At 39.6% G+C, this 14,804-nt stretch overlaps 1 protein-coding gene across 4 annotated transcripts in view; it reads right to left on the bottom strand.

Annotated features, from left to right (window-relative positions):
- Positions 1-14,592, bottom strand: part of ATP6V0A1 (ATPase H+ transporting V0 subunit a1) — a 53,087-nt gene extending 38,495 nt beyond the window's left edge. For 3 of the 4 annotated variants that reach the window (XM_046677270.1, XM_046677273.1, XM_046677274.1), the window contains exons 1-6: positions 14,472-14,592; positions 13,299-13,423; positions 12,110-12,273; positions 3,854-3,932; positions 2,601-2,698; positions 1,910-2,038 (exon numbers count right to left, since the gene is read on the bottom strand). In XM_046677270.1, coding sequence (XP_046533226.1) covers positions 1,910-2,038; positions 2,601-2,698; positions 3,854-3,932; positions 12,110-12,226 — 423 coding nt within the window. In that variant the 5' untranslated portion in view covers positions 12,227-12,273; positions 13,299-13,423; positions 14,472-14,592. The remainder of the gene's footprint in view (positions 1-1,909; positions 2,039-2,600; positions 2,699-3,853; positions 3,933-12,109; positions 12,274-13,298; positions 13,424-14,471) is intronic. The other variant, XM_046677271.1, reaches the window with a different exon arrangement.
- Positions 14,593-14,804: the final 212 nt, after the last annotated feature.

Below are 14,804 nucleotides of genomic sequence, written 5' to 3'. Positions count from 1 at the left end.
TTGGTTATGAAAGACATTTTCATATACGTCAGCAACATCCCAGCAGTAAACTAAAGGCTATATCAAAAGGGAAAAAAGCGGGAGAAAGCAAAAGAATTTAGTCCCACATGATGTTAAAAAAAGTAGCTAAGCTTTGATCTTGAGGCCAGGTTTACACCGGATTGTGGGCAGCAGCTTGGACACATTTAGAAAGGCACCCATCTGTGAGCACAAGAAGGCACTGTGTGCGGGGATATTTCCTGATATGACTAAGTGATATATTCCCTGAACATGGGGACCACGTCTTACTCATCTTATGCCTCACAAAGAGTAGGTGTTCATCAAATGCTCAGTGAATTAAGGAATATAAATACAATAATGTTTAGGCAGTGAGCATACTCGAATTCCAGATTATTTGTTCCTTAAGACCATATGGCATAAGTGGTCATGCCTGTTGCAAAAGGCCTGAAACACTTCGAAAGAGTTAATCACACTGTCCCACACCCTCTAATGTGACTTTGGGGGCTGGTCAAATAAGTTACCATCAGTCTCAAAATTCAAAACTCAGTGAGCAAGCTGAATATTCACACCAAACCTCTCTTGATACTTAGCCAGATTCTGATTCTTAAGAGGACCAGGCAATTAAATTCATAGGAGCTTCTCCCCTTTCCCTCTCCCCAGCAGATCTTTTTAATTATCACGGCTTCTCTGAGTCAAATCCTTAGTTACTGAGGAATGTAGCACATCTTCAGCTATCTCTAGCCCAGTGTTTCTCAAACCAGGGTGCCTCAGAATCACCTTGTAAAAACAGATTGCTGGGGCCCACTCTCAGAGTTTCTGATATAAAAAGTGTGGGGTGGGGACTGATAATTTGCATTCTGACAAGTTCCCAGGTGAGGCTAATGCTGCTGGTTGGCAAACCCCTGCTCCAGTCTAGAGTACTATGGAGAGCTGTTCTTTCCTCAAAAGACAGAAATTAAAAGTAGAACTGAGAACATATGAGACGCTAACTAAATAGGGCCTTCTATTTTTTTAAAAGCTTTGCCACAATTTTTTTGTCAAGCAAAGGAAATAAAGAACTTTATGAAAAGGCACACCGAACAGTGACTGGAACAATCTTTGGTGTGCCTGATGTTGCTAATCTGGCGGCAAAGACATTTGTAAAAAAGAGAGTTATCCATATTCTAGGCCATCAGAAAAAGCACATCCAGGCCAAAATGGTGAGTAAGACTCCTCCCCAGGTTTAATCAGGAGAAAGAAGCCTTCTAAAAGCCTTGTTCCAAATCCTTTCCATGGGGTCACCTCAGCAAGCTGTCACTGGCAGCTTAGTCACCTACATTTTCAACCCAAGGGCTTATTAACATTTTTCCTGATAAGGTAATGCAGTTGTGTTTATGTGAAAATCCAAGAATTCCTACCAATATTTCCATACAACATAAGGAAAACCTCTTTAAAAATTAAAGTGTGACATGTGCTATCCGAAGTAGTTAAAAATGTGCTCAAAGGTTGATAAGCAAACAGAAAATAAAAATTTAAATTTGATGACAAAAGGTTTGGAGAGTTAGCCTTTGTTATAATTTCATGTATAACCAAATGTTTCTTGTTGCTTCAACTTTAACCTTAAGTATTTACTTACCTTAAAATACAATGTAAAAATTTTAACTAACTATGTTTATACAACTCCTTTAGGATTCCTTTTCCCATCTTGAGATGAAAAATTGCAGAAAATGCAAAAATATACAAAACCATGGCTGGCTGTGTACTGCATGAAAAATGGAACATAATCTGATATTTGTTCAACTAAAACAGGGTGCAAAAATGGTATTGCTTTCAAACTAGCAAATTAAAATAATTATTGGAAGAAAAATATGGCCCACTTGTGCGGGTATCACACCAGCTGCTCAAATACTAAAAGAAACAATAGTCTGACCTCATCGAAAAACTGCTGAGTTTTGCGAAGTATAAATTTTAATTCCGTCAGTTCCAGGAAGTTCCTCTTCAGAGCTTCCTGGTTTGTGTTGATTTCCTTCAGTTCATTTTCAATCTTCTCAAAATTGGCCTACAGAAAAAATCAAACTATTAACTCAAACTAAGCTCAGTATGCTTGCTCTGAAAGACAGATTAATTCATTCATCCCACAGAATTCTTTCCACCCTGATGGCTCAAAGATATCTTATATCTACCCAGAAAGGACTGCATTTTTAACAGGGCTATTTTCTCTATCAAAATTTTTGCTTAAAATGCTCTTTCTTTGCCTTTATATTTTATTACACACTTGGTAAAATTTCTCAGGGGACTTTGGATGGATAAAATAATTATTGAAAAGTCTACTGGCTATTCATTTAGTCTATGAGATTAATAAAAACTAGATAAATTGACATTAATTCAATAAGGTTCCAATAAACCAATAAAAGTTTATTTAGCGGCATGTGGTACTGTTCAAGGTACTGTTCTATACCATAAAAAAGAGAATTAATTTTAATCCCATCCACAAGAAACTTGTAATCGATAGACAATGCCTACAAGGCCAGTAAGAGTTCCTCTACTCCCCGTGCACTCGGGAAGCGATTGCTGCACTCAGGCGGAGAGACTGAACCGGCTCCCTCAGAAGGCTTACTTACCTCCAAGTCAATCATGTCCCGAGGGAAGGGCACCTCTGGGTTTTCGCCAGTGTCCATAATTGGAATATTAGCTTTTCTTATCTCTTTCTCAACAAATCCTAAAATAACAGAATCAAAACATTTATGGATAGCATATGCCTGGAATTACCAATATTTGAGGAAATAATAATAGGACCTAAAACGTGCCTAGAAAGGGCTCCATTCTAAGAAAGATACTTTCACGTAAAAGAAGCAGAATATGTAAATCCTTTTTTCTTCACATTCCCTTTCCTCCTACCCCACACTCTCTAAAGCACAGCTACCCTAAAAAGGGTTACCATCTCACTGCTGTCTTCTTTCCCTCTTCTGACCTTAAAACTGGTCCTTATCTACGTTCAGTTCTCCACTTGTGTGACTACTACCCCAAAGTACGCTGGTTCTGGTGACAGACCTGGTTGGCACAGTAGAGCTACAGAAGAACACAATTCCATTTGAGACTTGGCACACTAACAAGATAACTTCAGATCAAAAGGATCATTAAATTTGAAAACAATCAGGTCAGTTTTAAGTGAAACAAAACAAAACAAAAACCAAAAAGCAAGACACAGAATAAGGCCCCAAAACACCAGAAGAGAAAAGTGTTTCAGGTGACAATCACTGACTTTTTTTAGGACAGGAACCAAATTCACCTATCAGCTAAAGGAAAGCTGGCATGGTATAGTAGCAAGATCACGGGTTTTAGAGCCAGACGGAAGAACCTGGATTCAAATACTGATTCCATCACGACCACTTATGTTCTTGGGCAAGTCACTTAACCTCTCTGATCTTTGGTTTCCTCATTTATTAAATGAGGTAACACCCATCTTAAAGGAATGTTGTGGGGAATGAATGAAATAAACATATGGTCACCCTAACTCTCAATAGAACCTTAGTAAACGTTAGTTTCTTCCTGCATAAATAGCTCAAGTTAAAAGGTGACCATGCTGACATCTAAAATTGATGGTGGTTTGGGTCCTATCTCTCAGAATTCCATAATGTAGTACTGCTATAAAACCCTTCCCACAAAAAAATAACCAGTGTTTTCAGCTTGCAGCCCTGTCATCTCAAACAAGGTTTCCAGTAAGCACCACCTAGCCTAAACACCATTGTAACATCATGATTATAAGATTTTTTTCTCCTGTAGAATTTTCTTTCTTTATTAAGAGGACCAGTGTCTCTAATTTAAGACAAATGACTCATTATAGGAACATCATACAGAATCAAAATGCACATACGAAGCTTTCGATCCATTTCTTCACATCTTCTAACTTCATTCACAAATTTCCGCTGGAAAACATTCACGTCTGGATTTAACTGCAAAATAAGAACACAATATCAAACATTCAAATATTGCATCCATTTCCTTTGTTTCACAAGCAACATATCCTGCAAAGTGAAAACCCAATTTTGTGTCAATGTAAGACGTAACAACAATAAAAAGTGTCTACTGATCCTCACAATTTGCATTGGGGCCAGTCACACCAACTAAAGATAAAAACCCCTCCCTTACTGCTACAACATATTAGTGGAATGGGGGCAAATCAGACAAAGCACTGTGGTGTAAAATGTTCTTCCCAGGCCAAACGTCTCAGTGAGCTTCCCCCATCAAAAATTTGGGTGACGGATATAACAGAAGTTCTGCCTGGTTTTCCTTCTTTCCTTCTTCCCAATCAGAAGAGACAGAAGGCAAACTTATCTTGTTCTTCTGTCCCTGAGTCTTCACCTTTTAGGGGACAGCTTGGTTTATTCATTCACACATCATGAGTAATTTTCAAAGCAATGTGACAGATATTCTGGGAAATAGAAACAAGAATAAAACAAGTTCCTACTCATTAAGGAGCTTGCAATCTAGCAGAGAAGAAAGATGAACACAACCAATAAGATAGCATGTGATAAATTCCATAAAAGTAACATAACAAAAGAAAGTTACTCATAGGGGCCAGGCCCGTGGCTGAGTGGTTAAGTTCGCATGCTCCGCTGCAGTGGCCCAGAGTTTTGCCAGTTGGAATCCTGGGCACGGACATGGCACTGCTCATCAGGCCATGCTGAGGGGGCATCCCATATGCCACAACTAGAAGGACCCACAACTAAGAATATACAACTATGTACTAGGGGGCTTTGGGGAGAAAAAAGGAAAAAAAATAAAATAAAATCTTAAAGAAAGTTACTCACTCAATACTTATGTGCCAGACACTGTATTAGGCACTACTATAAATACAAAGAATAAGATATGTCCTAGATTTGAAGAGCTACCAGTCTCAGAAGAGACAGACACAAACCAATAAATACAATTTGTTGTGATAAAAGCTATTAAAAAGTAAGTAAAGTATTGTTGGCAGTTTCTTACACAGTTAAACATACACCTAATGACTAAGCATTCCACTACTAGGTACTTGCTTAAGAGAGATGAAAACATGCCCACAGAGACTGGTATGAAATGTTTATAGCAGCCTTATTCATAATAGCCCCAAACTGGCAATGATCCAAATGTCCATCAACAGGAGAATGGATAAGGACATTGTAGTATATTCATACAATGGAATACTTCTCAGCAATGAAAAAGAATCAACTACAGATTCATGTAAAACCAGATAAATCCCAAAAACATTAGGTTGAGTGAAAAAAAGTCAAACGTAAGAGTTTATAATGTATGATTCCATTTCCATAAAGTTCAAGAACAGGCAAAAGAAATCTATGATACTAGAAATAAAAACAGTGATTATCTTCAGCGGGTGGGGAGTGACCAAAAGTGGGCACAAGGTAACTTTCTGGGCTGATGGAAGTATTCTATATCTTGATTGGGGTTATGGCTACAAAGGTATATAAATACCAAAATTATCAAACTGTACCCTTAAGGTCTATGCATGTCACTGAATAAAAATTTTACCTCCATAAAAAAGAACTGGGTGAAAAAAAACCCAAACAAACATACACAGAAGGAGTAACTAATTCTATCTTGGAGATAAAGAGAAAAAAGATGTACAAAGGTAACACCTGAGCTGCGACTGTGGGGATGAGGCCGAGTTCACCCAGCAGACGTAGGAAGAATGAAAGCGGTAAGATCATGGCGAGCGACTCAGGAACAGAAATAAACCACATACTCAGAAAAGGGGAGAAATTTACTATAGCTGAAGAGAAAGGGTATATAAAGAACAGGAAGTAGAAGACTTTGTCCTATGGGCAATAGGGAAGCAAATGATCTGAATTTTTTTTATACTTTTTCTTTTTAAAGATTGGCACCTGAGCTAACAACTGTTGCCAATCTTTTTATTTTTCTGCTTTTTCTCCCCAAAGCCACCCAGTACATAGTTGTATATTTCAGTTGTGGGTCCTTCTAGTTGTGGCATGTGGGACGCCGCTTCAGCATGGCCTGATGAGCGGTGCCATGTCCGTGCCCAGGATCTGAACCAGGGAAACCCTGGGCCACCGAAGCGGAGCGTGCGAACTTAACCACTCGGCCACAGGGCCGGTCCCTTTTTTATACTTTAAAGATTGACTGTTTTTAAGAATAATATTGTGTGTAAAGAATGACTGTAAGAGGGAGAAACTGCTGACAGAGAAACTAGTGAGGAAATTGTTGGTATAATAATATTAGAGGGAATCTAAGGCAGAATGCATTACTAGAAATTAAGAGAATCACTACATAATAAGAACAATTCCCAGGAAGATGTGACAATTCTAAACTTGTGGGTCCATAATAAAATGTTTGTTGTTGGTTTTCTTTTCCACTGAACAGGCAGCATCTCGGCCTCTCATTCAGAAATTTCCACTTCAATAAACACAACACTCTGAAGTGAAAGTAGTTACAAGACTTCGGCTAACTTTATTGGTTTCATAATCCGGAGGCAAGGTTCAACTGAAGCCGCCCCACAGCCTGTTTCAGGAAAGGCGACTTGAAATATTCCAGCAAGGCATCTTCGAAATATTTCAAACAAAAATTAACAGAACTACAAGGATAAACAGACAAATCTGTCTACTTAGTGGGAAAAGTTAATATAACTTTTAAATTACTGACACATAAATCTACCAAATATCAATAAGGATAGAGAAAATTTGAACATAATTAATGAGCTTAATCTAATATACACACATGTATATTTTCTGTATCTACATCCAACAGTTCTCTCTTGAAGAATTCACTTATAAAAACTTACCACAAAACAGGTCATACAGTAAGTCTCAGTAAAGAATTGATACTATATAGACAATGTTCTCTGAGTACAATGCAATTAAGTTAGAAATCAACATCAAAAATACATGTTAAACAACATACTTGGAAATTCTAAAATAGTTCTAAATAATTTACAGCTCAAAGAAGAAATTATAACAAAAATCTTAAAATATTTAGAATGGAATGATAAAAAAAATCATTGAGACAGAGATAGATTAAGTGGTTGCCAAGGGCTAGGGGGAGGGGGAGATGGGGAGTGACTGCTAATGGGTACAGGGTTTCTTTGGGGGGGGGTGATGAAATGTCCTGGAATTAGCTAGTGGTGATGGTTACACAACTTTGTGAATACACTAAAAATCACCGAATTGTACACTGTAAAAGGGTGACTGTTTTGGTATATCTCAATTAAAAAGAAGAACACAGGCAGTGGAATCAGACAATCCTGGGTACAAATCGGTGTGTCCTTGGGCAAGTTATTTTCATCTATGCCACAGGTTCCTAATCTGTAAAATGAGAATACTATGTTCCACTCTTCAAAGTAGGTTCTACTTCTCAGGGCTGTTGTGAGGATACCTGCAATAATAATGTGCAGTGCTCAGCACGGCACCTATTAAGAAATGTAAATTGTCTTTATGATTGTAAGTGTTAGACAGTAAGGGACTGAAGAGTAGAGAAGAATGGATGAGGGGACATATCAGTCACAGAAGATTTTGAACAAGTTGAGTGAGGAAACGTCTCTTACTCAATTGTCGCTCTAAAACCCAGAGTGGTATATTTTGCAGAGACACTAGATAACAACTACTTCTTACATTGAAACCACCCATTTTAATATGTCGCATATTTTCATATTTTAAAAATATGCAAAAAAGAGTACACACACATGCTACAACATGGATGAGCCTTGAAAACATTATGCTAAATGAAAGAAGCCCGTCACAAAAGACTACATATTGTATGATTCCATTCACATGAAATGTCCAGAATAGACAAATCCACAGAAACAGAAAGTAGACTGGTGGTTGCCAGGGGCTGGAAGGGAGGGAGTGGGGTTGGGAGGAAACAAGGAGTGACTGTTAATGGGTACAGGGTTTCTTGGTGGGTAATGAAAATCTTCTAAAATTGATTGTGGTGATGGTCGTACAACTTTGTGAGTATACTAAAAATCACTGAATTGTACACTTTAAATGGAAAAATTGTATGCTATCTCAGTAGAGCTGTTTAAAAAAATAGTAGGAAAAAATCTGGATATGTAATTCACCAAATTAATAGATTAAAGGAGAAAAAAACATGATAACCTCAACAGATGAAGAAAAGGCATTCAATAAAATTCTACAACCATTTGTGACAATAACTTTAGGAAATCAGAAATTGAAAGGAATCTACATAATCTAATAGAATTTTCCAAAAACTTAAGAGTAAATATCTTATTTAAATTGTGAAACATTAAAAGATTCCTCTTAAAGTCAGGAGCAAGACAGGAAATGCGAGGTGACAGATACATAGCATTTTGCCCTACTTCCCAATTCTGTTCAGGGCAGCAACTGTTCAGTTGAAAAACTACATTTCTCAGACTCCCTTGCAGCTGGAGTATGCCATAATTCTGGGCAATGATAAATGAGCAAAGTCTGCTGAGGATTTCTGGGAAAGGTGGTTTTGTTCTTTTTTGCTTGAGGAACATTGTCACTGAGCTAACATCTGTGCCAATCTTCCTCTATTTTGTACATGGGACGCCACCACAATGGCTTGACAAGGGGTGTGTAGGTCCATATCTGGGATCTGAACCCGCAAACCCCGGGCTGCAGAAACAGAGCCTGCAAACTTAACCACTATGCCACTGGGCTGGTCTAGGGAAAGTCTTTTTTATCCTGATAGAAGTACTTCTCCTTCCTCCTTGCACTTCCTCCTTGCTGCCTAGAACACGAGTGAAATTCCTGGAGCTGTGGAGGTGGTCATCTGTAAGGACAAAAGCTAAATGCTCAAGGATGGCCAAACAAATACAGAATGATCCTAGCATACTGATGGCAGCATGAAGCTGGACTTCATGTTATGTGAGAAAAGTACATCACTATCACCTGGGTTTTCCGTTACATATAGCTAAACATAATCCTAACCAGTATTAGCTTGCTGTTACTCTTCTTCAGCATGTTAATGAAGGTCCCAATGTGTATGGTAAAATAAAAAAAAGAAAGAAAAGGATAAGGACTTCAAAGGAAGAAACAGCTTACTCTCTAACGGTACAGTAAAAAAAGTTCAAATCAAATGTAGCAAAATGTTAACAACTAGTGAATTTACATAAGAGTTTTCAGGCTTGAAGTTTTTTTAAATAAAAATTTAGGAAAAAAGAAAATACTGATTTTCAAAAAAGAAAAATAAGCTTTTTGTATGATAATTGTAGCCAAAAGGAAAAGACAAGCCACAGACTACAGAAGGTTATCAGAAAAGGATTAGAAAAAGATTAGCTTCCAGAATACATGAAGAACTTTTACAAATCCTGTAAGTCAATAAACAAAAGACAAGCAAACCCCACGGAAAAACAGGCAGATGATATGGGTAGATACTCATGGAAAATTAAACCCATTATGCCCTTTTAACAGATAAAAAGATACCAAATGTACTAATCTAGAAAATGAAAATTAAAACAACAATAAGATATCACTTCACACCCAGCATATTGGCAAATCTGTTTAAGTCTCAGCACAGAGGTGTTGACCCAATTGTGGAACAAGAGGAATGCTCAACCAGCAACGGGAGCACAAACAGGTATATTTGTGTGAGTACACTGTGATAACATCTAACAGTTAAAGATGCACATGATACTCAGCAATGTCCCTCCTAGTTACAATCTCTGGAGTAGCAGCAGGTCAGCAAGATTAATACTATTTTCACAGTAACACTAAGACACCATTTGCCTTTTTCATTCTCATTCCCTCATGAGTGTTCAGCAAAGCTTTCCAGAGGCTCATGATGTCCATCACAGCAGACTGACTGCGGAAGCAAATATGAGAACCCAGCTGTTTTCTATGAATTCAGACATTAAAAAATTTTTTAAAATGCCACTCTTCTGATGTTTTTTTTTGTTTTGGGAAATATAATTTTTTTCATTAAAATGTTATTTATGACAACATGTAGTGGGTTCATTATTACAAGTATTAAATGTTTAATAAATAAATAATTAAAGTATTTATCAATTTTAATTTCCAACACAGACAATATCGATAGCTATAACTCATATAAAAGCCCTTTGGGTCCTCAATAATTTTTTAAGAGTGTAAAGAGATCCTTAGGCCACAAAGTTTGAAAACTGCTCTCCTGGAGGAACTATCACACATGTATACCAGGAGACAAATATATATATGAATCTTCAATGGCAACACTGCAATAGCAAAGAGGTGCAATCAACCTAAATGTTCATCAGAAAGAAAAAATGTACAGATAGACTGTGCATATTCTCACAATAACTACACAGCAATTTAAAGCAATGAACTAGCACTACCTGCATCAACATGATCAAATCGCACAAATGCTGAATTTAAAAAGCACCTGCTAAAGGATACATACTATATGATACTCTCTATATATGTTTAAAACATAAAAAATTATACTCTATATTACTATTTAGTGATACATACATGCATAGCAAAAGTAAAAAATAAAAACACACAGGAATGATTAAAAGCAAAAATCATTGCAGAAGTTACCTCTGGGGAGGAGGGGAGAGAAACGGCATGGAGGAGGGATACGCAGGAGCCTTCAATTGTATGTGGAATGCCTATCTCTTAAGTAGATAGTAGAAACAGAGGTATTCGCTATATTATTCCCTATAATTTTTTGTATCATTGAAATACATCATAAGTAAAAGTTAAGAATGCTGAATAGACACAATGGGTGTTAAGAAGAGAGAAACTATAACACCAGATGAAGGATTGCAAATTAAGGGTGACAGCTTTCAAGTTTAGAAAACTGGTAGAATATCAATGCATTAGCACAAATTTAGAAAGTCAGCATGAAAAAATAGTTTGTGAAAAGGTAAGGTGTTGGAATTTAGGCATACTGAACTTGAGAAGCAGACATGACAACAATGTTAGAGAGCTGTAAATTCAAGGATGGTGTTTGGGAGGTCAGGGCCAGAGATACTGATTTGGGACTCACTATATAAAGATGGAAGACTTGAGAATAGATGAGATCACCAGAAAAGATGACAAAGGAAGATGTGGGTGTTAAGAAGCCTATCTGGAGAGGCAGAGAAGGGAGCTTGGGCAACAGTGACACAGAGGGCAGGGGGTGGGGAAGATAAAAGAGAGGCTCGTGGACAATAAAAATGAATTCTCAGAAAAGTAAGAGAAAGAATCAGACTCAGGTAGGAGAAAATCAGAAGAGAGACAGCACAAAAATGTTCAAAGACAATGAGGAATAAGACCACATCGCTGGATTATATTTGTGCAATTTCAGCTCACACTGAGAACTTCCTGAAAGCTTGCCAATTCCAGGAAGCCAATATTGATTAATCTCACTCCCTTCTGACCACTTCATCCATTCATTCATTCATTCCAACAAATACTGACTGAATATCTTGTATGTGGGTACTAAGGATACAACAATGAATGTCTGTCTTCATGGTGCTTAGATCACAGTAGAAGAGAGAGACTTTAATCAACCACTCACACTGGTGAATGTAAAATCACGACTATAATGAGTGCTACCAATGAGAGGCACACGGTGCTTTGAGAATGTGTACAGAGAACTGTTAACTCCCCCTCCTTTCAGCAGCCTATATTGTGCCTTCCTGATCAGATTGTAAGCCCCATAGGGCATACTTTTTTACTGTTAGACTCCATTTTCTTTTGATATCTTCTCCAAGTGCCCAGCATAATGCTTCAAAATAATGGGTATCCAGTATATGCTTACTTATGCACTATATATTTGTAACTGATGCTCCAAATTTTGTAATAAATATGTGCTATTGTATGGAAGAGCTATGACAATTTCTTTTTAATACCCTGCTATGGGTGTTAAGGAGCCCAAAAAGCAAAGTTCAAGCCTTGAACAGGTTAGTTTGGTGTCCTCTACTTGCATCTCAAGCAATTACCTTGAAAATACTTAGGATTATTCCCAAAGGGGGAGCTAATAAAAGCATGGAAGGACTGGCACAAAACATTCTCAGCTCTAGAAAGACAATTCAAAGTGCACACTCTACCAATAGTAAGCCAGTAGTACAATGTTATTTTTGCAAATAAAAAGTAAAACATTCATCATAAGGCAATTGGCCAAGACAAGAAAAATAGAGTTCAGCAGTAATCAAGAAGCAGCCACAACTACTTACATCACGAAACTGAACCTTTCCGAGTTCTCCTAATTCACTGACGCAACAATAAGCAGCTTCTGACTGTAGAAAAAGCTGGGCCAGTGTCATCTCCTCACTCCGGAAAAGTTCCCCCATGGTGGCAGAAAGTAGCAGTCAGCTGAGGACCTGGATTTCTCTTCAATCTAAGGCAAAAAGAGAAAATTATATGACCTTGGAAAATACCAAGAGGGCTAAGAAAAACAACACCCCAGTAAGGCACTTTCATTTTCCCTTCATATCTTCCACCCCATGCTGACAGGTCTTCAACAACTGTTTTGACATCCTGCTTAGAAAGATGAAAAGGAGACATTACAAAGGCTGTTATTGAATCCTCTCCTGCAGAGCGTCTGATGAAAAGTCACTTCCTCTGCAGTCAACATGAGGATCGAATGACAATATTTTGGGACATCTCAATACATAAGAATGTGTCCAGATTAAAAACAGGAACTGGGAATCCCAAACAGCTCTTTAAATATCCTGGACACAATATTATGAGGCAGTGACATTCACACTGCTCTTTTTTTTTTTTATTGTGTCAGGAAACAGAGGAGACCTACGTTAATTACACTCTCATAAAGGATGTCTCTGTCCCAACTAGTTTTCTACCCTCTACTGCCCATTTCTCTTTTTTTTTTTTTTTTTGAGGAAGATTAGCCCTGAGCTCACTGCTGCCAATCCTCTTCTTTTTGCTGAGGAAGACTGGCCCTGAGCTAACATCTGTGCCCATCTTCCTCTACTTTATACGTGGGACGCCTACCACAGCATGGCTTTTGCCAAGCGGTGCCATGTCCACACCTGGGATCCGAACCAGCGAACCACAGGTCGCAGAGAAGCAGGATGTGTGCACTTAACCGATGCACCACCGGGCCGGCCCCACTACTGCCCATTTTTAACAGCCAAAGTCCCAGCACTACCCTAAAGCTACGGCTACCTTAAAGGGTTTAACCTTCCAAACGTCTCGGAAAACACCATTTCTCCCCAAGGAATCCAAACACTAAGCATTATCTAAAACAACAACAACAACAACAACAAAAGAAGAACCATCTTGCATATTAAGCTCAATTTCAAGTCAAGCACAACAGGAACACATTGATAATGACAAAGCAGTTTTATCAAGCCACAGAGAACAAGCGTTCCACCTCCACAGCTTTCTGTTTCTTATCCTCACCTTCCAGACTAATTACGTTCTTCCATCTGTTCAAGCTTCTCATGCATGTGCCAATGAAGGTTTCCTTTTAGGGCTGGCTTGTTGCCGGGTATGGAAGACAATTGGCGCTATCAGTGGTCCTGAAACTGCAATTATTTATTCTCCATCAACTATTGTAAGGCACAGACTGTACAGTATCCAACGTCAGTAAAACGCACAGTATTTTTCATATCATGAGGGCACACATAATGATAGGTGGAACGGGCGTCAAAGGAAGAGTTATTCTTCTGAAAGGCTGGGAGACATTTTGAGAAACTGGAATGACAAAACCTTTGTGTACTTGATGTTCAAGGCAGCAAAACAGCACACTCAGGTATAGCAAGGATTTCTCAAGACGTTATGTAGCTTGACTTTAAGACTGTCTATACCTGAATCATCCAAAACAGCAGTTACCAGTTCCCCATACGCCGCCCCTCATACCCCCCGACAAGGACAGATTCCACAATCTCTAAACACATGAAATCATGCCCGATCAGCATAGTTCAGAGGCTGCCGGTAATGACAGTCTGCAACGAGCTACCTCCTTCCTTCTGTTCTTTAATGACTACAAATCTCCCTAGAACATCTCTATCCCACTGGAGCCAAACAGAAAACTTAAATAGGCCAAAGCGATTCTGGGGAGAGAGGTGTGACAAAAGAAAATGAAGAAACAGTAATTCTACACAAGATGTGTCCAAATAAAGCGCCTCCCCGCCCTGCCTCACCACTGTCATCCAGTCCTCGCCTCCTAATAGGTATTCAAATTCACCTGCTTCAGTTCCTGTCTACTACGTGAGAAATCAGGAATTCTCTGAGCCCAGGCACACCTACCTCCTGGAGCAGGGAATAAAAGGGGGGAACCCTCACATTGGAAGCCCCTTTAAAAAGCCCCCCAGATTCTTCTGCCTACCCAATAACCTTCAGTTCCTCCGCCTACCCCTCAAATGGGGGAAGGGAGCAGGGCCTCCGAATGGGAGTGAACCTCTGGTTCCCCTGCCCACAGGAGGGGTCCCCGAAGAGGGATAAACCTCCATTCCCTCTGGAAGAACTAAGATCCCTGCTAATTCCTTTGACAAGCGAGGCGGCTGTTAGAAGGATTTCCTGTGCCCCTCGGAGGCTGCTTCCTGTCGCGCCATACCTACAGCCCCCGCTCACCTCGAGCCGCGGGCAGGGACGCCGCCACAGCAGCCGCCGCAGACCAAGCCCGCAGCCTCTGCGGCTCCGGCTAGCAGCGCCTTGACGTGCGTGCGTCCACAAGGCCCCGCCCCCGCGCCGCCGCCGGGCTCCGCCCCTAAGATGACCTCATCGCAGGCGGCCAATGCGGTGCGGCCTCCGTCCGCTGCCGCAGTGCGGAGTCGCGGGGGCGCGGGCGGGCTCCTGCGCGCTGACGCCATCTTGTTTTTGCTCCTGGGTCTCTTCGCGTGGAGGGAGGGTTTGTGGGGCGGGAGGTGCAGGTGCTGGATGCGTCAGGTTCCTCAGCTGTTCGGA

Source organism: Equus quagga, chromosome 11 (assembly GCF_021613505.1).
Source record: "Equus quagga isolate Etosha38 chromosome 11, UCLA_HA_Equagga_1.0, whole genome shotgun sequence".
NCBI lineage: Eukaryota > Metazoa > Chordata > Mammalia > Perissodactyla > Equidae > Equus > Equus quagga.
Note: the sequence above shows the minus strand (reverse complement) of the source record. Positions and strands in the feature narration are given on the sequence as shown.